The sequence below is a fragment of the Oryctolagus cuniculus genome, chromosome 18 (assembly GCF_051225735.1).
Source record: "Oryctolagus cuniculus isolate XC-2025 breed Fujian yellow rabbit chromosome 18, ASM5122573v1, whole genome shotgun sequence".
Lineage (NCBI taxonomy): Eukaryota > Metazoa > Chordata > Mammalia > Lagomorpha > Leporidae > Oryctolagus > Oryctolagus cuniculus.
This window is the reverse complement of record NC_142884.1, coordinates 64,369,636-64,396,944: the sequence shown is the minus strand read 5'-3', so window position 1 is coordinate 64,396,944 and position 27,309 is coordinate 64,369,636. Positions and strand designations below refer to the sequence as shown.

General features: G+C 54.5%; 1 protein-coding gene across 4 annotated transcripts in view; it reads right to left on the bottom strand.

Annotated features, from left to right (window-relative positions):
* ZFHX3 (zinc finger homeobox 3) overlaps positions 1–27,309 on the bottom strand; it is a 254,770-nt gene that overhangs the window by 103,600 nt on the left and 123,861 nt on the right. For all 4 annotated transcript variants that reach the window (XM_070062681.2, XM_070062683.2, XM_070062680.2 and 1 more), the window contains one exon: positions 980–1,211. In XM_070062681.2, the coding sequence (XP_069918782.1) occupies positions 980–1,211 (232 nt within the window). The remainder of the gene's footprint in view (positions 1–979; positions 1,212–27,309) is intronic.

Here is a 27,309-nt window from a genome sequence, read left to right as displayed (position 1 = left end):
CCGGCAACCACAGGAAACCAAAGCTTCCCCTGGCTCGGGACCAATGACCGGGGCCCGATGCACGGTGACAGCATAGGTCTTGCAGGCAGAGGACGGGGGCCAAACACAGGGGCCAGTCAGAGCAGCAAAGGGAAGAGAGGGAAACATGTCGTGCCAGCCAAGGGAAGGGTCCAGGCAAGCACCTCAAACGGGTCAACAAGCAAAGAACCAGCAGCGGTGGGGGGTTCTGGGCTGGGGACATCGACGGCCGGCGGTGCCCTGTCCAGGTGGGGTGTGCTGGCCAGAGACAGGCCCTGGTGGGCTCAGGGGTGGATAAGAAGGCAACACAGAGCAGTCTTTCAGTAGAATCCCGAAGACACTGCTGGGGAGAGAACAGGGTCGTAGGATACGGGAGAGATCCTGTTTACAAAGAGGCAAGCAACTGTCTTGTGCTTCCAAGGTCAGAGAAAGCAACGGGAAGGCTGAAGAAGCAGAAGAGAAGAAGGGGTTCTACCAAATGAGGTCCCACTGGGATCCAGGGTAGCAAGGCCGAGCCAGGGAGGCAGAGACGAGGGGGACCGCAGAGGAGGTGGCAGGAGGGGCGAGTTCCCCCAGAGAGCCTGGACGCTGAGGAGCCGGCCCAGGCCTCCCAGCAACCAACATAATTTTCAGAGTAATTACGGCGTTGATCTCCGAAGTTCATTTGTACAGACCAGACCTGACGGCGGCCAACTCTTTCCCTACTGGGATGCACAAGCCAGCATCCGCTCTGGGGGGCCTGAGCCAGTAAATCCGGCCTCCGGGACGTGCTGGAGGAATTCTGGGACAAGACAGAGCACCTGCTGTCAGCCTGCTCCCTGGGAAGCAGGAGCCAAAGAAAAGAGGTGCCAACAACAAGCACGGATCCATGAGAATCCCTCCTGAACACCCCCAAGGCCCGTCACCGCCAGACGTACCCGCAACGTCTCCCTCAAAGAGGAGCCCTGGGCCTCCCACTCACCTGGGTCGGTCGAGGGGCACCTGCGGATGGTGAAGATCTGCCCCAGGTCCTCGTCCTCCTCCGGGAGCCCCTTCTGCAGCCGCTGCAGCTTGCGCAGGCTCTCGCTGCGCTGGTGCTTCATGGAGCGCACGTGCTGGATGAGGTTGAGCTTGGCCTTGGTGGAATAGTTGCACAGGACGCAGTGGTAGTAGCAGCTCTCGCCCTCCACGCCGCTCTCGTGCTGCTGCAGGTGCTGCGAGGGACAAAGAAGAGGGGACACGCCTTGGGTCAGCCGCTTGGAGCCTGCCCTGTCCTGGTGGCAGTCAGAGGCATGCGGCCGAGAGACACAGCTCCACGGCCAAGGGGACGGCTGCCGATCGTCAGGCACTGCGTGTGTGTGTGTGTGTGTGTGTGTGTGGCTGCCATGCTCCCCAAGGCTCCCTCCTCTAGCAGCTTAGAGGGTAAGCACTGAGTCCTCATTCCTCCGTCCCCCAAACGTCCCTCCGTGGGGGCTCTGCAGGGCTGGTAGTCTGCCAACCAAAGGGCCCCTCCTGGCGGTCCCCAGCTCCCGAGCACCTGAAGCGCTGATGTTCCAGTGTTGCCAGATGCCTCACAGTCAGGCCTGGGCACTTCTCTGGTCCCGACCCATGGACTCTGAGTTAAAAAACACACTGAATTTTCTGCCACAATTATGAAAGGCTCGCCAAAGTGTCCTGCTTTATTTAGATCAGCGGTTGGCAAGCTACAGCCCACAAGCCGAATCTGACCCTCTGTTTCTATAAACAAAGTTTTATTGGAACACAGCTACGCTCACTGATTTATGGCCCGTCTAGGCTGCCATCAGGACATGGGAGTAGAACCGCTGTGAAAGAGACAGGAGGGCGGTAGGGACTAGCGGGTGAGCACCCGGCCGACCCTCCTTCGGGAAAAGCTTTCAGTCACCGCACCTGCACAGCGGCCCAGCTCAGTCCCACACAGCCAAAGCTACTGTCTGGCTTTTCACGAGAAAGAAACTCAAGTTTTCCTATTTAAAACTACAATCTACTGAGAGAACCCCAAATGTTTCCCCTCCGCATTAAAAAAAAAAAAAGATAGAGAATTGCATTTCTCCAAATCAGTTCTGTGTCAGTATCTCTAGGACACCTGACTTATCACAGGTCATCTGGGCTGGCGGGAAGCAGACACACGTGGGATTCAAGTTCAGAATGGACAAATGGCAGGAGTCCTCGAGGCGGGCAGCAGGCCCGGGACTCCTGTGTGCAGGAGACTCGGAGGTGACGGTAGATCGGCACTCACCCACCCTCGGGGAGAATGCGATGGACACAGTGACCCTTTTCCGTCACGGGGAACTGCACACTCTGGGTGTACAGAGGCTTAACCCTTCGTTCTAAACGACCCTCGTAGGGCGAGAAGCAATTCTTTTGGGTGCCCAGGAAGTAGGGGGAACAATCCCCAGAAAGCTTAAGTAACCTGCCCCAGAGCACCCGGCAAGTCAGTGGGAGAGCGAGCGCTGGGACCGGGGCTCATCTCTCGCACATCTTTCGGGCCTGCAGGGGTTCTAGGAAGCCTGGGCATTGCTCCTTCTGCCTTGTTCCCCACCAACTCCCACCCGGCCCGTCACCGGCGCCTCTGCCGAGGCCCCAGACTCAATACACGGTGAGCATCCTGGGACCGCGGTGGGTGGCTCGCCTGCTTTTTGGGCCACACTGGTTCTGTTCCACGTCCGCCATTTCTTAGCCTGCTTGCACATTCCCGTCCAGCTTCCCACGGAGGACATTGAAGCTGGCACACTGGGAGCGCTGCCTTTGGGGTGCTTCCTGTCTGATGACACGTGCACGTGCGTAAGCGCACATCCTACGTTCGCTGAAAAGGCGTGAAGAATCCACGCTTGCACCCTACTGGAAGAACAACTGGGACTGCACCAACTGCCAGGGTCATGTCGCTAGAGACGGGCGCAGGCCCTCAGCCGTGTGAAGCAGCCCAAGTGCTTCCGCAGGAGGCCGTGCCCGCCAGCAGGTGCGACGCCAAGGGCTTCGAAGGCGACGAGAGAGCGGTCGCCTCTGTCCTCTGCCACAGGTGACTCAACAGTCAGGTGCAGAGCCCTGGGGCAAAGTCACCTCCCTGCAAGGAATGGCTGCCCCAGAACAGCTTCCCGACCTCAGGGAGCTGGAAGACCAGAGAGCTCAACGCTCCTGCTGAACAGACGACACCGACAGCAACAGGCTGTTTTCTTGAATCAACTTGAACTCTCTTGCCTTTAAAGATTTATCTGCAGTTTGTCTGCCCAGCAATATTGCTGCTTGCAGGGAACTTCAGGGGGATGGAACGCACCAACACAGGGCTTCCTGGAGGCTTCAACACAGGGTCAATGGCGGGTCTGATGGGGCAGACGTCAAGGTAAAGGATGAGCTGCCCATGTGCACCCCACCATCATCTCCACAAAGCCCCTCAAAAGCCAAAAACCAGAGCAAGAGTTCTGCCTGGCAGTGAAGAGCAAGGAACACACAAGAGCCGGGGGCTGCGGCTGAGGGTCACTGAGACCAGAGTGAGACTCGGAACAGAACCGTGGAATTCAAAGCGGTGAGACCCACCAAGGGAGCATGGAGGCACCCTGAACCATGAAATCAGAGCAAACCAGGCAGGCCATACTGCCAAACCCCCTTGACCTGCTCATGGAAAACCATTTCCTTGCATTAATGCCCTGATTTCTAAACAGCCATCCCCGATGCCGGGGTCTCTCCCATCCGAGTGAAGAGGATGATGTCACCACAAAGAGTCAGATGGGTACTGAGACGCCGGAAGCCTCCTGTCCTCGAATCCAGGGGCTCCTGGGTGACAGGGCTGTGTGAGTCCTGAACGGACACAGGCACCCCCGTGGGAACCCCTGCTTAAAATAAAACACAACAGCTAAGACAAAGCTTTGTCCAGCAGCAACGGTACACGGGGACGTGAAGGGTCTGTTCTTAGACATGTATGAAAGCTTAACTCAATCTTCAAGGCTTGCTTTCCACTCTGAGTTCATTCTGCAAGACACTCAAAAATCAAACCAGCACACATTCTGTCTGGACTGCTCTAGGAGACACCTGCTTCTACTGTCCACATCACAACTCCAAACTTCTACTCACCGCCTGGGCCTCCCAACTGCTACCCGCATGCAACAAAAGCTGTTCTAAGTTTCTTGTTGCTCTGCAGGCTGCCCCATCTACAGTTCAAGAAGGACCCCCAGCTGTCGGCAGCGTCCTAACCTCTGACCCTTGCCATACCCTCTGCTCATGTTCCAGGCACTGAGCGGGTGCCACAGTATGGATGTGGTTTGAGTGTGTCCCACGAGGCTCACCTGCTGGAAGCTTGGTCCCCAGGGTGGGGACGTGAGAGGTGGTGCAGCTCTAAGAGACAGAGCCTAGTGTTGTGGTTACTGCGGGTGCTAGCCTTGGACTAACACTGGTCTCACAGAGTGCGTGAATTCTCAGAACAGCAGGATGGTGCAGAAGACCAAGCCTGGCCCCAAACCCCTCCTCTGTCTGGCTCCTGGTCTCTCCCGGTCAAACGCTCTCTCGCGGTGAAGCCATCCATCACGTTGCCACTCAGAGGCTGACAGATGGGGCCACTTGATCTTGGACATCCAGTAACCACAACCGTGAGCTAACTACATGCTAACTACATGGGTACCTGGTTACAGCAACAGGCAACAGACCGACAGGGTGGGTCCATTCATGACCCTGCTGGCCAGAACGCCCACCCTCTCTTCCTTCCCAGCAACACCCTGGCCACATCCACTGAATTGCAGCCTGAGAACCCACGCAATGGGAAGCAGCGGCGGGGGCGGGGCACCTAAGGGCAGGCTGCAGAAGAGAGATGTTTTCATTTGGAGAAGGAAGGAGAATAATTTGTTCCTGACCCAGCTAATTAGAATACCCTCAATTGGGCTCACAATGTATTTAATTAAATTCACTGGAATATATGAAGAATCCACCAAGGCGCAGGTCCCAGGGGTACACTCAGGAAAGGCACTGCCTCCGTCCGGAGCTCCCGCTCTCCTCGCCAGGCAGGAAATCTTCTCCCATGCAAACGCCGAATTCCCCAAGCCTTCTGCCTCTGCCCCCCGACAGGGGCGGAGGGGGCCGCATTGTGTTTTGCGTATTTTTCTTGTCTTGACTGTGTTCATGACTCCTAACCACGGTCCTCCACTAGGTCATCACGGTACTTTTGAAAGAACACAGAACAACAACTTCAACTGTGGTTAGTACACTGTGACGCGTGCTCCCCAGGGATCCAAAGAAAACTGGCTGCTGAGCCCGGCTGGCGGGGCTTGGTTTCAGTTTGATTCTAAGTATCTGCAACACTAGAGATGCTATGTAAATGCCTGCCTCAGACAGACACACACACACACAACACACACACAGGAGAGACCATGAAATACACACACACACACACAGGTACCATGCCAACCCCACACACAGGAGAGACCATGCAAATCCATACATATACCACACACTCTCTCACACACACACACACACACAGTGCAAGTACACACACACACCATGCAAATCCATACATACACCCCACACACACACGGGAGAGACAGTGCAAATCCACACACACACACACACCCCATGCAAACCCACATACACATACACACAGACATAGCAGAGACCGTGTAAATCCATACATACACCACACACACACACACACACACACAGAGACCATACACATACATACACATAGGAGACACCATGCAAATACACACACACACACACTTAGGAGAGACCATGCAAACCCATACACACAGGACATACCACGCAAACACGCACGCACATACACACACAAGGGAGACACCATGCAAACACACACACAGATGTAAACACAGAGAATATGCCCATCCCTAGGGGCTTGGCCTGCAGGTGACTCAGACACAGACGGAGGCAATGCAGAGGACACACCATGGGCGTGTGAGGACGGCAGGTGCCCTTCCACTTTGACACCACCATGGGAGCAGACCACCTGGACACTGAACATCACAGGGCCCCTGGCTGACTCAGCAAAACTTAGCAGCTGCCTACAAACTGCTCATGAGGAAACACCACCAGCCCGTCAATCAGGATGGGCAGACCAACCATGCTGAACAACGAGAGTGGCCACGGAGGTCCCCGAAAGCACCCGTCAGGCAGCTCTGTGGATGACCTTGAACTGGACTTCAGTTTTCCCTGATCGCCTCCCACCCCCACCCCACCATGGCCATGACTGGTTTTTAATGCACCTGCACAGGAACAGAAAAGATGAGCTAAAAGGTATAGTGGTCTCCAGGGAAAGAAACTTCTGGGCTTGGCTACAGGACCTGCTTTCCGAATGTTCACAGAGGCACCTCTGAGAAGGGAGGGAGTGCCCAATTTGACTCTTAAATGGAAGCAAAACAAGAGTGCAACAATGTCACGCCCTCCACATGGCCACTGGGCAGCAGATTCCAGACCGTGTGCACCTCAAGTAACGAGGAAGACGATGGACACACGTCAGGTGGTCAGTGCCAGCTGCTGGAACCGCAGCCGGGGTGGGCTCACTGGGGCAGGCCAGAGTCCCTGGTGTGTGCCTCCTGCCAATCCCAGGATGACTATTTGCATGCTAAAATGCCCCTCGCATCCTGGGGCAGCTCAACATGGCACCCAGAGGCCCCCGATGTGGGAGCATCCAGGTCTCGCGTCCATCTCCGCCACTTCTCCAGATCTGGTTCAGGGAGATGAACTCAGCAAAGGAAAGCGCTCACTGCGCTGAGGCACCTCCCACGATGAGCCTGGCACATAAAGCCAAGTGCAAAAAGCAAATTAATAATTAAAACAGAGAAGAAGGCAGAGCGGCCGGGCTGCGCTGCTTTGTGGGACTCTATCCCATTAATATGTGGCGCTCGTTCACCCCGGCCAAACACCGAGAGTCAAAGAGGGCTCTTGTTAGAAAATAATTCATCGTGAAAATCAAAAAAATGTGTTCCTGTTACTTGTTTCCCAGGAAAGCTAACCAACTTCTGTCAGAGAACATCGATTTCTATAAATCTGGAGGGGCCCCGGCTCCCCCCTCCTCCCTGGCCAGAGGAAACTTCTAACGTCTGTTCTTCATGCATGGAATGCAAAGTATTGATCAGCTTTTGTCAGAGCCTCCCCTTTAAAGTGGAAATGGACAAAGTACATTCTGATACGCACACGTGGGTGCGCGCACACGAGCCACCGAGGCAGCCTCCTCGGGGAGCAACACCTGTTACCATCGACACTCAGCCCACCCTCTCCCAGCGCGAGGCAGCCCTAACCCAGCCCTCATCGGCGGAGAGCACAGGAAGACGGCAAAGCTCTCTGGCAGAGAGGGGCTGTCCCCGAAACGCTTCCCAATGAGGGGAAAAACTCTCCCCGCTCCTCCCATGGAACATTCTGGAAGGCCCCCCTCAGGGCATTGACAGGCTTCCGGGCAAAAGCAGGTGGAAGAGCCTGTCTCCAACCCTTGCCAGGCCACGACACCGGAGGTCTCCCACAGCAGAGGGCACGTGGAGGGTAAAACCGCTCCCCACAGCAGGTGCCGGCTGAGGCAGGGGAGAGGATGCTAAAAACCATGGGAGCAGACCACATGGCTACAGAACAGCAGATCTGGCGGGAAGGAACGGGAAGAGGAGGATCCAGGTGAGCCTGCCGGTTCCCCAGCATCAGCCCACGGAACACAAGGAACACCTAAGCGAGTGTTCACTCTCCACCCTCCGTGACACAGCACTGACTGCTGGTGCAGCGAAGACACACGTGTTCAGAGTTTTCTCCTAACAGCTCCATGAGGCAGACAGCGTGGGGTCAGGTCCTTGGAGGAAGGCGATGCTCCAAGAGGTCACGTGGACCCCCAGGGTCTCACAGAGCATGGGAGAAACAGGACTGGGACCTGGAGCTGCGTTCGAAGTGACAGCCATCAACCTGCGCTACCCGGGCTTCAGGGACGTTTTGCAACACCAGACTTCCCAGGCTCAGGAACGTCCCTCGAACACCTACACACGTTCCTTTTGGGTACCATGCGACCAGGCGTGAGTGAGGGTGGCGAACTTTCTCATCAGTGCTACAGTTTCAAATTTAACGGCACATTTTCAGGAAGACACATGAAAGATCAACCTAAATATATCTACGTATTTTCTGTTAAATGTTGGCTTTTCATATACTCATGCCCTCGTCCTTGGCACATGCTAATTTAGTCCTGCTGCACCGTAGGAGCCCTGCCGACACTCTAAGATACGAGCCCCAACCACGGTTTATAAGAAAAAAGTCAAAGGAAGCAAAAACGTTCCTTTAGATCCATCCGTTTGGGTTGCTCCGACCTATTTTCTGGTTTCTAGGCCAGGCTCCTCAAGGCCCCGGAACAAGCCACAGCTGCTGGCTCTGAGGCCACCGCTGAGATGGCCCATTCCTGCGTCTTCTCCCGTAAGTGTATGACACTGCCTGATTCTCAAGTCTCAGCGCTCCTGGCCCTGGAAGGAAAAACAGCACTCTCAATCTGCAAGAACGGATGGGCGATGCCCGCTTGGCTACGAGTCTTCATGCGAGAACACGAACCCGGAACCCTGGGGCACGCCGCACCCGCACGCCACAGCCTTCACTGACCCCTGCTCAGAGAACCCCAGGAAGCAGTCCCTGCTGACACACGGGGAGCGGGGCTCGGTCCTCCCTAAGGAAGGCGCCCATCAGAGCACCCCGAAGCCAGCTGAGTGAGGGCTGGTTTCCAGGAGGGTCAAGCGAGCACGTGAGGAGCTCAGAAGCTGACCTGTGTATGTGGGAGGAAAATACCCAACTCTCCCGCCAAAAACTTCCTGCAACTCCCAGCGCCCCACACGAGCCCCTCCCACCTTCCCTGAGGTGTGCTTTGTGCCTGGCGCTACTTGCGAGCCCCTGTGAGCCGGTGTGAAGGCCGCCCGGTGCGTGCTTAGGCTAGTTCCCGGCAGCGCTGGGGCAGGGTGTGCCCTGGAGGAGCCCGGTGGACAACCTTCCCTCACGATCCACTAGCTGTGCGCCCTCACGCAGGTCAGCCACAGTGGTGTGCCTCGGTTTCCTGCGGTGCAGCGTTGGGACGGTAACTGAACCCCCACATAGCACCACTGGTGGGACCCCACCTAAAACACCCAACACCTGACGGACCGACCGCCTTTCCAATAAATAGGGCTGGTGTGATTTATTACTTTTGTAATTTTTCCAATTAGTTTGCGTTTGGCATTAAGCAGAGAAGGGAAGACCTCATTCACATATCTCCTTGACGTGCTGTCCCCTCTCATCACGCCTTCAACCCCGTGTTTGGTAGCAAAGAAATTGTGATCCACAGAAATTATAACACAGAGCGGGGGCAGCACACACAGGGTTGCCTTCTTCCTCCTATTTCAGTAGCTCAGCCAAAGTCAGCGGCTGGTAGAGCGGGATCCAAGCCTCAAGTCCATGGCCTTGCCACCAAACCGTATCTGTTTACTGGATCAGAGCTCCACCATGATGAAAATGCGGCCCCTGCACTTCATCCTGTTGGCCAACATCCCAGATGAGGACTAAGGGGGGGGAGGGGAACTCAGCTCAAACGGCTGACACACACTCCCCTGACTCCCCAAATCCACTCCCAAGGATCTGCTGATTTTTATCTCCAAGCACATGAGGGTCCACAGAGCAGGAACAAAAAACAAACAAAACAACAACAACAACAACACACACACACACACACACACACACACAAACCACAACTCGCCTGGTGGTCAAAACAGGTGCATTACCTCATGTGCAAACCAGAGACACTGACGCTTGCCCTGCCTTCCTCACAGACAGGTTTTGAAACCACATGGGCACATTTACGTAAAAATCCTTGGCAAGACGTGACCGACTACCCAAACATTGTGCACCGTCACAGTCTTTGTGCCGCGAGACCGCATCTGGCTTCGTCATCGCGGACAGGCAGGTACGACGCCGCGGGCCTGGTGGTTCATGACGCAACCGCGTTCTAGCTCAGCGGTTCTCTAACTCGGGCACGCATCAGAAGCACCTGTGCGCCTTGTGACGCCACAGATCACGGCCCACCCCAGGAGCTCCGATTCAGCGGGTCTGGGCTGGGCCCAGGAATTGGCATTTCTAACCATTCCCAGGTCACACTGCCACCGCAGGCCTGGGACCACACTTTGAGAACCACTGCTATGGACCAGCCAGAAGCTGCCATGGAAGAGAGACCCGAGTCTGAAGACTTGGCTTCCTGGACCTAAAAATCTGTGTGTGCCTTTTCCCAAAGACACTGTCAGAGTCCAGCACACTACACCAGATAAATCACGCAACACCTGCACAGGAGAATTCACCTCCTTAATGAAAAAGTCGCACGGAAGCAGCTGCCCGCCACCAGCCTGCTCCACATACTCCATAAAAGTCAGAGCTGGCTCTATTCATCTCGCTCCCCCTCTCTCACACCTGCAGTCTGCAGCAGCCCGGGGCTGCGGCTGGAAGCATGACTCTTGATGGCGAAGCATGAGGCATCATTTTTCCGTTCCTTGCTCTGCCTCCTGCTGAGTGCACCTGTCCAGACGCCTTGCTGGAACCGAGCCCACGGAAGACTTTCAACCCAACACAAGGAAAATAAAACAGTCTTTAAAATTCCTCCCAATCTCTTGAACTTTCTGGTCGCTGCTGTGGAGAGCACGGCTTTAGTGCCCGAAGCCAGAGGCTCCTCTGGGCACCCAGAGCTCCCTGACCAAAGAGAAGACGGGGGCAGGGGGCGTGCCAGGGACTGGGGAGACTGAGCACCCCCAGGGCTGGCTGCTCTCTCTCAAGAGGGGCTGAATATATTTTTAAATCTTATTTCATTTTTCCCTTGAAAGAGAAAATGGAAAAGCGATGGGGCAGGGGAGGGAATTTCTCTAAACAAACGCCTTTGGCGTGGACCACTCCGGCCACTGCCGACACCTCGGCCTTTCTCCTCCAGTTCCCTGGGTGTTGATGAAGGTGGAAGGAGACAGTTACACAGGTAGGAGGGCGACAAGGGACCCACAGAGCAAACAGAGAAGCATGCTTCCCTGAGCAGACGCCAGCAGACAGCCAATGGCAGGAGGGACCCGCACGTGCGAGAGGGACAACTTCGCCGGTGTGGACGCGGCTGGTTTCTTCACTCTGCTTTTGGGCTCCCCCCATAAATAACCCAGACAAACACCCTGCGCCCTGGGTCTTGCTCTCCTTCCCCCCCTACCCTTTTGAAGTCTCATTAAAAGCCGATATTGTTCGGCCTCAAGATGGAGAGCTCAGCATGGATTTTACCGAACGTTAAATCAACCAGCAAGCGCAGCCAGCAAACTCTGGCACTTTAACTTTAAATAATGCAATAATTATTGAATTTCCTTTTTATAACTGAAGTGCTGGAATGTAAACAATGGGGCTGTAATTGCAGGAAGGGGGGATCAATAGAGGCAATCGTTTTCAGCCATGTTAATTGTAAATACAATTGCTCCAAGATGTCAGCCTTGCTCTTCTGGCTCCCAGAATCATCCTAACGGATGACAGACTCCAACTTTCCCATTACAGCTGTTCGTTCCTTTAAGAGGTTCTCAATCAGGTCTGATCAATCTGTCAAGATAATGCATGGAGTGAGGGAGACTCTTCCAAACACAGGCTCCCAATCAATAGCCCGGACCAGCTTAATGAGGTGGGGCAGAGGCCCAGAGGGAGGGAACAGCCCCCAGCTTGCGCCTAGGTTTGGCAGGCTGGCTTCCTAGCATGGCCGTGATAAACAGATCAGGCCTTAATGAGGACATTAGTTATGCATGCTTCAGCAAGCAGCAAGGCACTTGTCCCACGGGACGGACGGACAGAAAACAAAATAGATTAACAGAAAACAATATGGTGCCAAATTAGGTCTAACTGAAGACTTTTCCCTCCTTCTCCTGCTTTCCTTAATTGTCCAGCAGAATGGAGGACATCAATTAATCATTCCAGTGGGCGTGAACGCCAAGACTGAGCGCAGACTCGGGCAGGGAGACCTCTGGGTGTCTGCTCAGCTTCCTCCGGCCCTCGCTCAACATCAGCACCCTTGTCTCCACATTCCAGGGCACTGGGCAGGAGGTGGAGCGGTGCACAAGGATAAACCCTGAAAGGCCGGCAGCCGGGTGGGCACTGAGCATGGATGAGAACGTGCTGCTCCGTCTTGAGGCCGAGACCAAGTTGTCGTCTGGATGACAGCTGCTCCCTCATAGCTGGGGAGGTGGGACGTCAGGGGTCCCGCCTGTCACTGCTCACAGCCCAGCACCCTGCAGCACCACAAGAATGGCTAGAGTCCGAATTCTCCCCAGGCTGAAAGGGAGGGCTCCCTGGGGAGTCTGGAGAGCCTCCTCCCTCTCCCCCTCTCCCGAGGCCGCCGTGGGTCTCTGCACTTGCTCCTGACAGCCTGGGAAGGCCGCCCGCTGGGGAAGCCCTTGGGAAGAGGCCTCGCCACAGCAAGGTCCTCGTGAGAATCCAGCAGCTCCTGCTCCCAGAGGCGGCCATCACAGGGCGGGGAGCAGCAGCACCCCCAGGAATGGCAGGCTTGCCGGCTCTTGGGCCCTGCGTCTGCACAAACCCTGCAAGCGAGGCCCAGAAGCCTGGGTGAGACCAAGCTGCCCAAGTGACCCCGACGCAGGCTTTGCCGCCCCCAGACTCGGGGTGCGGGATGGGTTCCCCATGGCAGGCTTCCAGGAGGGGCACGCTGGCCGCTTACTACGGAGTTGATGAGGAATAGTTCAGTGTACAAAGATAGATCCAGAAAACTATTTCCACGAACTTCTGCCTCGGAGGAAGGACTACAGATTCTGGCCCATCTACCTCCCCACAAAGGCCTTCGGGAATGAGTCTCAGGAAACCAAAGAACCTACAGCCCCCGTGATAGGCCCCTGAGGTCGCTGAGCAGACCATGACGGGGGGGTCTCACCTCTGAAATTCCAAAGTCAGCAATCTCGTATCGTGACTACATTACACTGAGAATGCAGGTCTCAGCACAGGTCTGGTGGGTCAGCACACTAGAAGCAAACAGACCACTACAGAGACCGGCCCCTCCCTCATGCAAAGGCCCCATCTCCTCCAGGGGCTCCCCACCTCCCAGGTTCAGCCTCTCACTCCCTGCCACCCATGAGCAGCATCTCAAGGTGGGCCCACGTCAGATCCCTGCATCCCCAGGATTCGGCATGGTTCTCACGGAGCCAAAGGCTGCCCATTGAGGCAAGTCCTCTAGCATGCTGGGGCCCTTCCTGGGCTTCAGCTTGATGTTCAAGACCCATCCCATCTCAGGCCCAACCCCTCCCCCGTGCCCAGCTTCCATCCTCCACTCCACCCCCCACCCCATGAGGAAGTGAGCCCCGTGGCAGCTCCCACATCAGGCACCCACCCTGCTCTCCCTGGTCTTGAGGCCTTTTCCCACTCAGAAACCTTCCCTAACACCTCCTGCACAGGCAGAAACGACACATAACTCCCAGGGAGGGCTGACAACACCTCCATCTGGAAGACGTTCCCCTCCACACCGGAGCTACAACTCTGCCGTCTCCCGGCTGGGCCTCCACAGCACCACGAACCGGCTGGCAGGGCTCAGCAAGGGCAGTGCCCCCACGCCCGTGCCTGCCATGACACCCACCCACAGGCCTCTCCATTCCTGAAAGACCAGCGTGACTGGCTGGGGACTCTCTCTACAAGAGAACCTGCTTCTAAAAATACCAGCAACTGGGAAAATCTTTGCACAAAGCAGCAGAGTTTGGGATGGAGTAGGGGAGGTTGGGGGTAGAGAGGACCCGGGACGTTTGGACAGGGACCTGGCTGTGCCTGCTCTCGGATATGCAGCCACACCCGTGGGCGGGGGGCATCTCCCTGGAAACACAAGCCAGTAGCCTGCTCTGCAGAAGCGACACAGCTGGGGAGCTTTTCTTCTCTTAAACCAGAAATCCCCCAGTGACCCTTCCAGATGACCCTAGGGAAGCCCAGGGCCAAGAGCGGCCAGGGCGGCGTTGGGCAGCACCTGTGCTTCCCCGCTGGGCTCTCCTGCGGCTTTCATTTGCCCGCGTCCTCACACTTCGCCCCCAGGACACAGCAGAGCCAGAGTACCTCTTCCATGCTGTCCTCACTCCCTGTCCGTGGGAAGGCCCTCCACTCTAGAGGCAGATCCCCCACTTCCCCCGCACCAGCCTGTCTCCTGCGGAGTGACCGACTCCACCTCCCTCAACTGTCTCCTCTGTGCACGAATGAGTGCACGTATGCTCATGTGTGTGTGAATATGCCCACGCGTCTGTATGGGGACACGTGTGGTCAAGCGCCTGTGACTGTGTCTACTGCCGAAGCGCAAGTGCATGCCTGTATACATGAGTATGTGTATACACACGCATGTCATGTGTATGCATGTCATGGATATGGCACACATGTGCATGTGAATTGTGTACGTGTGTGCATGTGAACACTGGCATGTTGGCATGTGTGTGGATGTGCATATACATGCGTCACGGGGTGCACAGGTGTGTGTGGACACACATGCACATGGGGGGATGTGTGGACATGTGTGTGGATGTGGTAGGATGGTGTATGTAAACATGTGTATGGGTGTACACGCATGTGTGTGTGTGGGCATGTGTGTGGATGTGGTGGGATGGTGTATGTGAACACGTGTGTGGGTGTACACGCATGTGTGTGTGGGCATGTGTGTGGATGTGGTGGGATGGTGTATGTGAACATGTGTATGGGTGTGCAGGCATGTGGGGGGGATGGGTGTGGACACATGTGCATGTGGGGAAGATGCATGTGTGTGTGTCAGGCGTGTCAGGACATGCACTGGCTGGTGGTATCCCTCCAGTATGCTTCTCCACGCCAGCCCAGCCAGACGCGATCCTCCCATTCAGCACCGCACGCCAGCGCCCATTTCCTTCTGCACTGAGTGGTCCTCCTCTGGGCTCCGAGTCTTGCTCACTCATCTCCTCCTTCTGCCCTGAGCACCAGTTACCAGCTTTATGAAAGTGGCACCTTCCTCAACTCAAAGGGAAAGTTCCTAAAAGCAGGGACCGTGTGCCCTCTGCTTGGCGCTGGACACTTGAGAGCCAGGCCCCCGGGGGATGGGGACAAGGAGCCACGTGGAGCAGAGTGGATTTGGCCACTATGCCGTCCTCCAAGGTTGCAGGACAGGAAGTAACACAGCCCTCGTGCAGGGGCCCTGAGCCTCCTGGAGCTAATCAGGGTGTCTGTGCTTCCTGGAAGGCACAGGCAGCTTAGAAGTGAACAGCTGCTGGGCGATGAGCTTCGGGGGAAAGGGATCCCCAAGGCTCCGAGCGCCGTCCCACCATCAGCTCTCACTGGGGTCCTGCGTCCACACAGAGGCAAATTAATTACTTGATGGCCCGTCCACTTACCTCACTAATGAAATCATCAGAGTTTGTGTGGAGAGAGCTGTTAGGAGGCCGGGCTTGCCTCTGGGTGTGCATCCCGCTGGTGCCAGCTGAGCGCCCCAGCGCCAACATGACTCACACAATGACACACGTTGCCAGAGGGCTCTGCTATGACGTGACCTTCAGCGATTCACCCTTCCGTCCCCGACAAGGACTGAGATGTGGACGGCAAAGCGAAGAACCGGCTTCCCGGAAGGCTGGGGGCGCCCAGCGGACAGCGCCTGGGAAGCACTTGTCTACGAGGAGAGGGGACTGCCTTGATTGTGGAGCCACAGCCCCGCCTCGGGGCGAAAGCACCTGCACCTCAGCCACCAGCGGCAGTGTCCTTGCCGCGGACACAGGGAGACGGCCCGGGAGCGTGAGGCCGATGCAGGTTTAGTTACCGTGAAACTGGGGGCACTGCATTCCAGAACTAATAAGCAAATCCTCAGGCTCACAGAAATACACCAGCACCAACCAAGCTGCCAATAATGGCGTGTGTAAGGCAGATGCGTGGGTCAGTCCGGTCTCCCTGGGATTCACGGCAACACAAGCCCTGGGAAGGGGCACGTCTGTTACTGAGACCAGGGGCTGGCACACTCTTCTATGAATGTCCCAACAGCACACACCTCAGGCTTTGGGGCCCACACCACCCCATGACATCAATTACACTGTGCCATCAACAGAACAGTAGTAACAGGTATGTGTAAGAGTAGGCGTAACTGTGTTTTAATAAAACTTTATTTATAAAAACAAGCAGTCAGCCAGATTCTCTTCCTCTGGCAATGATATGCTGCGCCTGATCTAAAGCTGCAAAAAACTTTATCCAGAAATGCAATGAAGAGTAGAGAAATACTCCCCCCTCCTCTGTCACTTTCACCCTCTTTCTTTCTCTTCTAAGCAAACTAAGTCACTCACAACTTTCAAAAATAAAAGCCAGGCTTGCGAACTTTGGATGTAATAATTAGCTGTTTCAAACAGAAGGTCAGTGGTTACTCAAAAACCATTTGGGGCCGGTGCTGTGGCACAACAGGTAAAGCCTTGTGTGACACCGGCATGCCACATGTGTGCTGGTTCAAATCCCAGCTGCTCCACTTCTGATCCAGGTCCTTGCTACTGCACCTGGGAAAGCAGCAGAAGCTGGCTCAAGTGCTTGGGCACCTGTCACCTCGTGGGAGATCCAGAAGAAGTTCCTGGCTGTTGGTTTTGGCCTAACCCAGCCCTGTCTGTTGCAGGCACTTGGGGAGTGAACCAGTGTATTGAAGATCCTGTCGCTGTTTCTCCCCCTCTCTGTAACTCCGCCTTTTAAATAAATAAATAAATCCTTTCTTTAAAAAAAAAAAAAAAAAAGAACCTGCTTACTGTAAATTACCCAATGATTCCATGATAATTAAGCTTAACTTCTCCCTTGTTTTCCTGCTTCCAAACCTAAGAACTGTGTCCCAAGCAGTCTGGATCACGTGGCATGCTGTGTCTCAAGTTCTGCATCTCACCCTGCAACCGTGGTGACTAAGGCCGGTGAACCAGGGTTAAACATTCACCCAGGGCGTAACAATACCTGTAAGGGACCCCACGTTTACCTAACCAAATGATGGAATTACTAACAACAACAAAATCTCGGCTTCTTCTATGCCCTCCGGTAGCTGAAAACAATCCAGGTTTCAACAGCCAGGGAACAAAACCAAACAGGTGAAGAGTTAGGGTCACTGTCACCCCGGGTGTCTCCCGAAGCCCCATGCTCCACCTCCGAAGCTGCTCTTAAAAGCAGGAGGCCATAAATGATGTTCCCGTTGAAGAATGAGCGATCAGGCAGCCTGGACTTGGAAATAAACACAATCTTACACACACCAAGTCCTGAAGATTTCAAAGGGTTGGGCCACTCAGGGGTTCAACCGATTCTCACAACCACCTGTGACCGCTGGGGTGGGAGGACGGGGAGTGGCCAGATGCCATTCTCGGCAGTTCAGTGGACAGAGGAGGGCGGGAAGTCAGAGACGCACATCGGTAGCAAGCAGCAGGGCTGTGCGTATTAGCTGTGCCACCCTCGGAGGGTAGATGTCTTAATTAACGTCACACATTCTAAAATCTGTCCCTTCCCCACACAGCTGAGATTTTCGAGGCCCAGGGAGCTGGGGGAAGAGCTGGCTCTTCTCACTCCACACTCCCTCACGCATGCACAGGGCGGCCCCAGCAAGCCAGGGTCCCAGCCGTCAACTGCAGGTCTCCCAGCCCTGGGGCAGCCTGCCCGCGGCACAAGCAAAGGCGAGAAGCTGAGCTCGGCCGGCCTGAGGCGGGAGAGGAGTCAGGAACACACACAGCTTGCCAGGGGAGGCCAACCTGGTGCTGCCACAGGAGTTCGTGTTTGCTAATTGGTAGAAACAGGTAGAATGAACGAGGACATTAACACAGCTATTGAAGAGCAGTCCCATGTTCCTCCCTTTGCAGCACATGGAACTATCAGGAAGTAATTGAGGGAAAAGGACACTGTCAATTCTCAATTATCTGCTTGAATGAAGCGCTCAGTGACACGGATAATCCAAGTCATTTACATTTGGATTTGGAGAGTAACATCTTCTTCCTTCAGAAAACTTACCTTCCTAATTACAGCTCACTGAGTATGGCAAGGCCATCCGTTTACCTGCTCGCCGGGAGAACGAAGCTGCCGGGCACAGAGTGGCAGCTGCCAGGGCTCACGTCCTGCCACGGACCACCCCACTAAGGCAGATCAAAGGCCACGAACATCACAGGGGCCAACGGAGCCACCATAGCCCCTGTGACGTCTGACCTTGAAGACAACACAAAGTTCAGGTCCTGGACCCTACAAACCACAACCCAGGGGCTCAACAGCCACCTATGGGGCGTGGTCACCACGGTGAGCCCGACACGGAACTCCTCCGTCACTGCAGAAAATCCCAGTGCATGGTGCTGAATTCAAGACCAGTGACCTCTGGTTACCCGAAGCAGGCGCACAGCCGGGGGGGGGGGGGGGGGAACCTGAGGGAGACCTACGCTGGCACTGCCACGGAAACAAAAGGGACTTGTAACACCAGACGGACGTTCTCAGCTAGGTTAATTTCAAGCCTGGTAATGTAGACTCTGTCTAGGGAATAACAAAAAAATCAGCATTCCACTCTAAGTAAAATGAGGCTTTTTAATTAACAAAGCAGAAAACGAGTGGATAAAAGGCGAGTCATGGAAGCCGGATTTGAAGCAAAGGTTTGCCCTCCATCCCTGCACCCAAGGGGCTGAAGCGGGTGTGGGGGTGGGCTGGTTTCAACCTGCCAGGCCCCACTTGGGTCGGTGCCTGCTCAGGTGCCACAGGGAGTGGTGTCAGGCCCAGTGTCACTTAACATCCTCATTAATTATCTTGAAAGGAGAGGGTTAGTAAACAGCAAGTTAATTAAATTCTCAGATGATGCTAATTTGGGAGGCTTTGGAAAGACTGGCAAGGGCGGAGGCGATATTAAACGGGACCCGGATGGGTTAGAAATGTAAGTGGAAAATAAAATTAAGCACTGGCTAAACAAACACCACCTTAAATGAGTCCTATTGAAGCACCAACCCATGTCCGATTAGCGACTGCTGGCTAACTGTCGTACAAAGATGAAAAAGTATGCAGCATCTAAGGCGTATCCTTAGAGCGAGAGCAAAACAGGAATTTTAAGATCTTTAATGAAAATGTTTACAAGGTGCTCAGAGGTCTGGTTTGCCTTATTTGAGGAGCAGAGAGACAGAGATCTCCCAAGCACTGGCTCACTTCCCGTGTGCTCATGCTGGCTGAAGCTGGGCCAGGCACTGGACACTCAATCCAGGTCTCCCCCGCAGGTGGCAGGAACCCATCCACTTGAGGCATCACCTGCTGATGCCCAGGGTCTGCGTTAGCGGGAAGCTGCAGTCAGAAGCCAGACTGTGGTACCAGACCCAGGTATTCTTAGCTGGGATGTGGGTGTCTAAACACCTGCCCCTGGATCACCAGCTACTGTGAGTCGCTCTCCTGGGCAGGTGAGAGGAAAGAACGGGAGGCAGGCACGGGGGCTCCCACTTGTTTCATGCGACTCTTCTAAACTCATTAAATGTCTCTATAAAGGAAACTAAAATCATGGGGAGGTCTTAGTGTGACTTTGTGCTCTGGAAAATATTCAGGTGCACACAAGAAGGGGGAAGACAGGACAGCGTCTGCACTTGCCCTCAGTCTGCTTCCTGGAACCTCAGCTTCTCCAGCTGAACACCGGGACCTTCTGTCAAAATGGAGACCTCACGATGACCATGACGTCAGCACTAAACTACTGGCCTCCTGCAGCTGACCCCAGTCCTCCCACTCAGTCCTCCTGCTGAGGACCCCACAGGCACATTCACTCTCTTCCTCCACCCTTCCTTGCCTGTCTTGACCTGTGGGCTTTGAGTTTAGCTGGTCAGGTACCCATAGACATGGGTCTGTCTGATGCTTTCTCACCATTAGACCCAAGTTGTGGATTTCTGGAAAATTCCCACTGTGGGGGAAGCACCTTTCCCGTCCATCCCATCAGGGGCACGTGACAGCCCCTTGATTTGTCACTGGTGAGGTCAGCCTTAGCGAAGGCAGGGTGGCCTCGCTGCCCCACTGGGGAGTGATGGTTTTTCCCTTTCTGCACTTCATTCATTAACAAGTGAGTCACTCAGTCCCAGCCCCACTCACAGGGAGGGGAGTGAGCTCAGCTCCACTTCTGCTTATTATGTGTTCCACAAAATAAAAATATCCAGGGCTGGTGTTGTGAGGCAGCAGCTTAGGCCACTGCTTGCAACTCCGGCATCCCATGTGGGTGCTAACTCTAGTCCCAGCTGCTCCAGTCTGATCCAGCTCCCGCTAGTGTACCTGGTCCAGAACTTGGGTCCCTGCCACCATGTGGTAGACCCAGATGGAGTTCCGGGTTCCTGGCTACGGCCCTGCCCAGCTTTGGCCGTTGCAGCCATCTGGGGAATGAACCAGTGGACTGAAGATCTGTGTCTTTCCCTCTATCTCTGTAACTCTGCCTTTCAAATTAATAAATAAATTTTTTAAAACCTTGTAAAAAGGCTAAGTTGCTCTTCATGCCCAGGGGCTGATGGAATGGAGCTATCTATCCTGAAAGCCAGAGTGTGTTGTGTTTGTTTTAAACACTTAGGTTCTCAACAAAGAATGAAGAAATGCCAACAGCTGCAGTGCCCTCAGCTCACACCCGGAAGGGCGCTGTGGACGTGTAAGCACTGCCGATTCCAGACGGGAAAAGTGCCACAAACAGGTGACATCACTAGCTCAGGTTAACACAGCGTGGGGGAGGGGGGTTGGGCAGAGGCAGGACTCAAACTCAGGCCAACCAGCTCTAGAGAGCCCATGCTGACTAGGGGCCTCTCGGTTTCCCCGACTCTTGATACAGAATTCCAAAATCCTGGAACGTCAAAGTGGACAGCACCGCAGCACTCCCCCCAAAGTGGCATTCAGAGTGTCAGCCCCACAAGGCTAAGGAGACGGGGGGGGGGCGGGGGGGCAGGGGCTCGACACTAACTGGCTGTGCTTCCTCTCCATAGAGCGGTGCACAAAACAGTGCACCTGAGCTCCACACAGGCCTTCCCACCACCGACAGGTAAGGAAGATGCCGAAAATGCAGGGGCCACACTGCTTCCTGGTAAGTTACTCAGACAACACAAACCCCTCCACCAAGAGCACTGACTTTTTCTACTGTTCTGAGGGTTCCCTGCGGCACGCAGTCATACACACAGAGGTCAGACCGAAGTGACCGAAAGCCAGACGGAGGAGAAACTCCCCCCGCGGCCCTCCCGATCCACAGTTTCCAAGGATACAGGCATGGACGTGCCTTCTTCCCACTGCTGGACGTCTGACACGCTAACATCAGAAAGAAGCAAAGAAACCAGCTGCTTCTAGAAACGCAAGGCAGGACCAGGAGAGCTTAGGCAGGGCCTGCCGCCTCCTCGAAATTCCTAACACTGACTCAGTATCAGCCTTTGCCCCAGGAAAAGGCAGATGAAGCCGTGAGCAGCAGGGCAGGCGCTCTGGTGCAGTGGGTCAAGGCCCCACTTGGGACACCCACATTGCGTATTGGTTCAAGTCTCAGCCCCTCTACTTCCAATCCAGCTTCCTGCTAGCGGGCCTGGGAAGCAGCAGGTGGAGGCTCAAGTACTTGAGTTCCCACCACTCACACAGGACGTCCTGATGGAGCTCCTGGCTCCTGACTTCGGCCAGGCCCAACCCTGGCTGCTGCAGTCCTTTAGGGAGTAAACCAGCGGATGGGAAATCAATCCCTCCCTCCCTCCCTTCTTTCTTTCTTTCTTCCTTCCCTCCCTCCCTACCCCCCTCCCTTTCTCTCCCTCCCTCCCCCCTCCCCCATCCCTCCCTCCCTCCCTTCTTTCTTCCTTCCTTCCTTCCCTCCCTACCCCCCTCCCTTCTTTCTTCCTTCCTTCCTTTCCTTCCTCCCTCCCTTCCTTCCCTCCCTCCCTTTCTCTCTCTCCCTCCCTCCCCCCTCCCTCCCTTTCTCTCTCTCCCTCCCTCCCCCCCATCGTCATCTTAGAGGTGCACAGCGATGTCTAACAGTGGTTAACATCTGAGGGTCGTTACACACCAGGCACACTTTTAGGGCCTAGTCTAAGAATCAACCACCTTCAAGGTAATTGCTTAACATTTCAATGTGTTCTTCTCTGTGCACTTTAATGTTTTGACTCATCCAGATAAAAATAAAGCAGTGTTGAAGAGAGGTACACATTCTCATTTTTAAAGGCATCAGGACCTGGAAATTATGGGCTGGAACGTCATATGTGGCCAAAACCTATAATGATTAAGCAGATGTCTGTAAGTACTTAAAAAAGAGAACTATGGCCTTACAAAAAACAGAGAACCATGAATCACTAGAATAGAAGTTCACCAAGTATAGAACAAGAGACTATTTTCTCTGTTCCCCTAATTCTCCACCTTCACTTTGTATCCCAAATAAGGTGGCAATTGCTATGGATACTACTGCACTGGCAGATCAGGGGACTATCAAAGATGAGCGACATCGGAGTCTGGCTCTCAGGAGATGCTTGTCAACAATCAGCACACGGAGGACCTGATTCACTGGCCCAGAGAACTCCAATCACGAACCAAAGCCAACCTGGAGGGAAGCAGCGACAGGAAAACACAAGGATCCCACTGACCCCTGTTGGCCAACACTTCTGACTAGACGGAGGCAGAGGGCATGCCGTCAGCCCAGCTCAGTTAAGTCTCAACGTCACATAAAGGAATAAACAGGTGAAAGGAACACAGTTTCTGAAGGACAACTGGTGAGAACTGCTCGATACCAGGCAGTGCAAACCGAAATAACGAAGGCAGTCCCACACGGGTCCACGTCAACGCAAACGAACGGAACAGGAGAGGGTGCAGGAACAGACCCAGAGCAATCCAGGGTGTCATTCAGCGGCACTTCTGGGCGCGGCAAGAAAGGACGAGTGAGCGGCTTAGTCCAACAGGGCGGGGCCGGATCCCTAATTGAGGAAAAATAAACACAGAGGGGTCCTTGCCTCACAACATAGACCAAAATAAACTCCAGATGGATTAGGGAGCTAAGTGTCAAAAGACAAAACCTGGAGAAAACTGAGAGTGGGTGTAAGGGAACGTGATCCTGGCCCGGGAACACGTTTCCAAGCTTCGCTGAGGGGAGAGAGAGAGAAACTGCAGAGACGCCACCATACACAAGTGTTCAACCTGGGAATCTCAAAGTACGTGATCCACGGTGCTGCCCACGACGACCTGTGCTGGAACGCGGTGCAATCACTTGTGGGACACTTCCCGTTCCACGCGCACTCAAGTGTCTGCAGCAGTGAAGAACTGCGCACAATCAGACGCCGCCCCGTGCCCCTCTGTGCTGCTGCCCACAGGCAGGGTGTAGGAAAGCAACGACTGCCACCCAAGAGGCATCACATGTTTCAGTTTTCAAAGCCCAGTTACGAAATACACACAGTATCCCTAACATCACACCTGGGTGGGAAAATAAGCTAAAATCACATATAGTGTTCAAAATTAAAGCCACCTCCAGGGGGTCAAACAAGAATGGTTCTGGTGGCTCTTGTTTCTCTGCATTTCCCAGTCTTTTTTAACAATAAATATGGAGCACCGCTGAACATACACAAAAATAAAATCAATGAAAATCACACACTTCACTGCTGCACTTCCAGGCATCACATACGTGGGAGGATGGCTAACCCACTGATACAATGGAATAAACAGTGACAAGGGTCACGTCCAATCTTCAGGTGTAGGGGACAGGGAGGCCTGGTCTGTCAGTCCCACAAAAACAGAGGCAGTAACGAAACCCCGACACCGTCACAGGACCATGTATTCCTCAGGAGCCAAGGGTCTGATGCCACTGCTGAGCCAAAGATTAGGAAGTGGGTGTCCTCATCAAAGAATGGGGACAGACGCCCTATGATCCATGCCAGCAAGGCCTCAGCAGGAAGACTACGACTTGCAAGGTCAGCGCTTGGACACATGTGTCCATGGGCACACCCAGGCCTGCAGGTGACACTGGTGAGAGGCACGAAAACCCCTTCCACTAAGACCAGTCACAAGCCCCAGCGAGCTGTGCACCACAGGGTGCAGAGGGCGACGGAAAGAAGAGGGGCAGCTAGCTGAACAGCTGACGGCCCCATTAACAAACCAGTCAGGCCGGAAAAATATTCAGTGACACCCCAAAAATCACACCTTGCAAAATCTTGAAAACTCAATCAACCGGGGCTGGCGCTGTGGCACAGCATGTTAAAGCCTTGGCCTGAAGCGCCAGCATCCCATATGGGTGCCAGTTCTAGTCCGGCTGCTCCACTTCTGATCCAGCTCTCTGCTAGGGCCTGGGAAAGCAGTAGAAGATGGCCTAAGTCCTTGGGCCCCTGCAACCGCATGGGAGACCCGGAAGAAGCTCCTGGCTCCTGGCTTCGGATCAGCTCAGTTCCGGCCGTTGCAGCCATTTGGGGAGTGAATCAGTGGTGGAAGACATCTGTGTCTCTACCTCTCTCTGTAACTCTTTCAAATAAATCTTTAAAAAAAAAAAGAAAAGAAAAGGGGTCAATCAATGACAAAGCATGCACAGCGTCCCTGAAATTCTACCACATGATGCACCGTAAGGGAGAGCTGTCTCACAGATGCCGCCCCTCAGCAGTGGTAGAGCAGACGGATTCAGATTTCCAACACAAAGGCAGGGCTTCCCAACAGGTAAACACGCCCTCGGACTCACTTGTGCAGGGAGCCGGAAGCATCCAGAGAAACCCAGGGGCCACTTTTCGGAGGCATTTCTGTAGGATACTCCTTCACTGGGTTCAGCGCTTCCCAGGCGCTGTCAAAGACGCAAGCATGAGGAGAAGCCACAGCCCTGCCCTCTGCACACTCAGGGGCCTCATCTCTCCAGAGGGGACTCCGGGACCTGCGCCTTAGGGCTCCCCAGCTCATCCTGATGTGCACACAGGTCTGGAAACTCCTGCACCGAGGTGTCGTCATAGCTTTTGTAAACGTATTTCTATCGTATTTTATTGACAGCCAGATGGAGACTTCCCATCAGCTGTTTTGCCCCCGAAGTGCCCACAATGCCCTCTGGCAGGGGCTGAAGCTGTAAGCTAAGCACTCAGTCCAGGTCTCTCACATGGATGGTGGGGACCCGATACCTGAGCCACCATCTGCAGCCTCCCTGGGTGCCCAGTAGCAGGAAGCTGGAGTACAGAACAGAGCCGGACTCAGAGCCAGGACCTCTAATGTGGAGTCCAGGTGTCCCAAGCAGCACCTCTGCCACTATGCCAAAAATCATGCCCCCCTTAATGGCTTTTAAGAAAAAAAAAATATATATATACACACATATGTATGTGTGTGTGTGTGTATATATCTCAGACCAAAACGGTCAAAATGAAAAAAATTCATCACCAAGATGAGGATTTTCTTTTTAGCAATATCCACCTTGGCATCTCTAATCTACACATATAGTAAACTGCAATTCTACAAAAAAATAAAAATAAAAGAACAATCTCTATATATAACATACCATGCTGAGGGAATCTTTTCAACTAGAAAAATATACACACACCATCACTTGTAACAGCGGCACAGCAAACTGCTACAAAGACAGGCTGCAATCATATTCATCAGTCCCACTGAACAGCTTACCAACCTAAAGTGCAACTGAATGAAGAGTATGTCTCACATACTGAGGCGCAATAAGGCCACCTCACATCTCGATAAACAACAGCAAAAAGCAGACTAACCCACAGTCATCAACATGGCCTCCCTTAGGCCTGGGACACAATCCACTTCAGCAGTTAGCAGGAAGCTGCCTGTCCCACGCAGCCTGCAGGGCGGCTTCCCAGAGTGGAAGACAACTTTCTAAACCCACCCAGAGGGAAGTCCCAGCAGAACTTCTGCCTCTCACCCAGAGCCCACCTCTGAACCACAAGCCTGGCTCACTCCTTCCCCCACCGCAACGTCCACGATGCTCAGAGCACTGGAAGCTTACACGTAACATCATCAATGAGGCTTCCAGGAGACACAGCGTCCAGGAACCCGGATAGGCTGCCCACAGCGAGGCGCTCCCGGCTGCCTCCTTCCCAGACCCCACAGTCAAAGACACCCAGCTTTCCCTTTCCTCCAAAAGCTAAGGCACTGCTGAGGAAGCAGCAGCCACACACAGGGGCTGCCTGGAGAGACCGGTGGGCTGGAGGGCAGACAGGGGATGTGGTCTGCTCAGGGGGGACCCGAGAAAGACCCTGGGTGAAGATGACCAGGAATCTCATTTTCATTTGGGGCGCCTTGCATTTGCTCATGAAGGCAGCTTAATGCTAACACAAGCAGGACATCAGAGACAGTGGCTGTGGCGTGGTCTCCCTTGCCAAACGCCTCTGCACGGTGCCCGGGCCCTTCACGGAACGGATCCAGCGGAGAGCAGAGGGTGGATGGTGTGCCGGCCCCAGCACTCAGCACGCTGGCTCGGGCCTCGTCCTGAGCCAAGAGGAGACAGGCCTCTGCCCGTCTCCTAGCAACCCTCACAGGCAGCAGACGGTATCCCAGGCAAGGCCATCCCGACAAACAGGAAAATGGCCACACGCACAGCGGCAGAACGAAAGCAGGCCTGCCTCCCAAGGTCCTCTAAAAAGCACTGCGGGGAGAGGGAGCAGCTCCTCACCTCTCATTTGCTTCTCACCACATGGCTGAACCCACACCCTGCCACGGAGGCGTGGGCAGCAGGCCACAGATCCACACAGGCAGCAAGTGTGCTCCCCTGGCCACTGCCATTTGTCTGTTCCCTGGGAGCGTAAGATCATCCCGTTACGCCAGTGGATGCCCAGGGGGAGGCGTGGCACCTGCAACACAGATGATCCCTTCCCTACAGCACTGGGAGGAAAGGCTGGCCTTGGAGTCCCTGGAAAAGGTCCAGCTCCTTGTCCTCTTTAAGGGAGACTAGAGGGGCCAGTGCTGTGGCACAGCGGGCTAAAGACCCAGCCTGCAGTCTGCAGCACCAGCATCCCATTTGGGTGCCAGTTCGAGTCCTGGCTGCTCCACTTCCAATCCAGCTCCCCACTAATAGGCCTGGGAAAGCAGAAAAGGATGACCCAAGCCCTTGGGCCCTGGCACCCACGTGGGAGACCCGGAAGAAGCTCCTGGCTTCGGATCAGCACAGCTCCAGCTGTTGTGGCCATTTGGGGAGTGAACCAGAGGATGGAAGCTCTCTCTCTCTCTCCCTATGTCTCTACCTCTCTCTGTAACTCTTTCAAATAAATAAAATAAATCTTTTAAAAAACAGAGAGAGAGAGAGGTTGGAGTGAGAGTAAGCACCACACAGGCCTGGGTACGACCCACACACCCAAGGCTGTGGCGGGGGAGAGGGGCTGTCATTTGAAGTGCTCTCCCAAGTGCCTGGTTCTACTCCCACGACATGGTCTCGTGTGATCACACATTAATCGTAACATATCTGCATTGGATTGCCACACA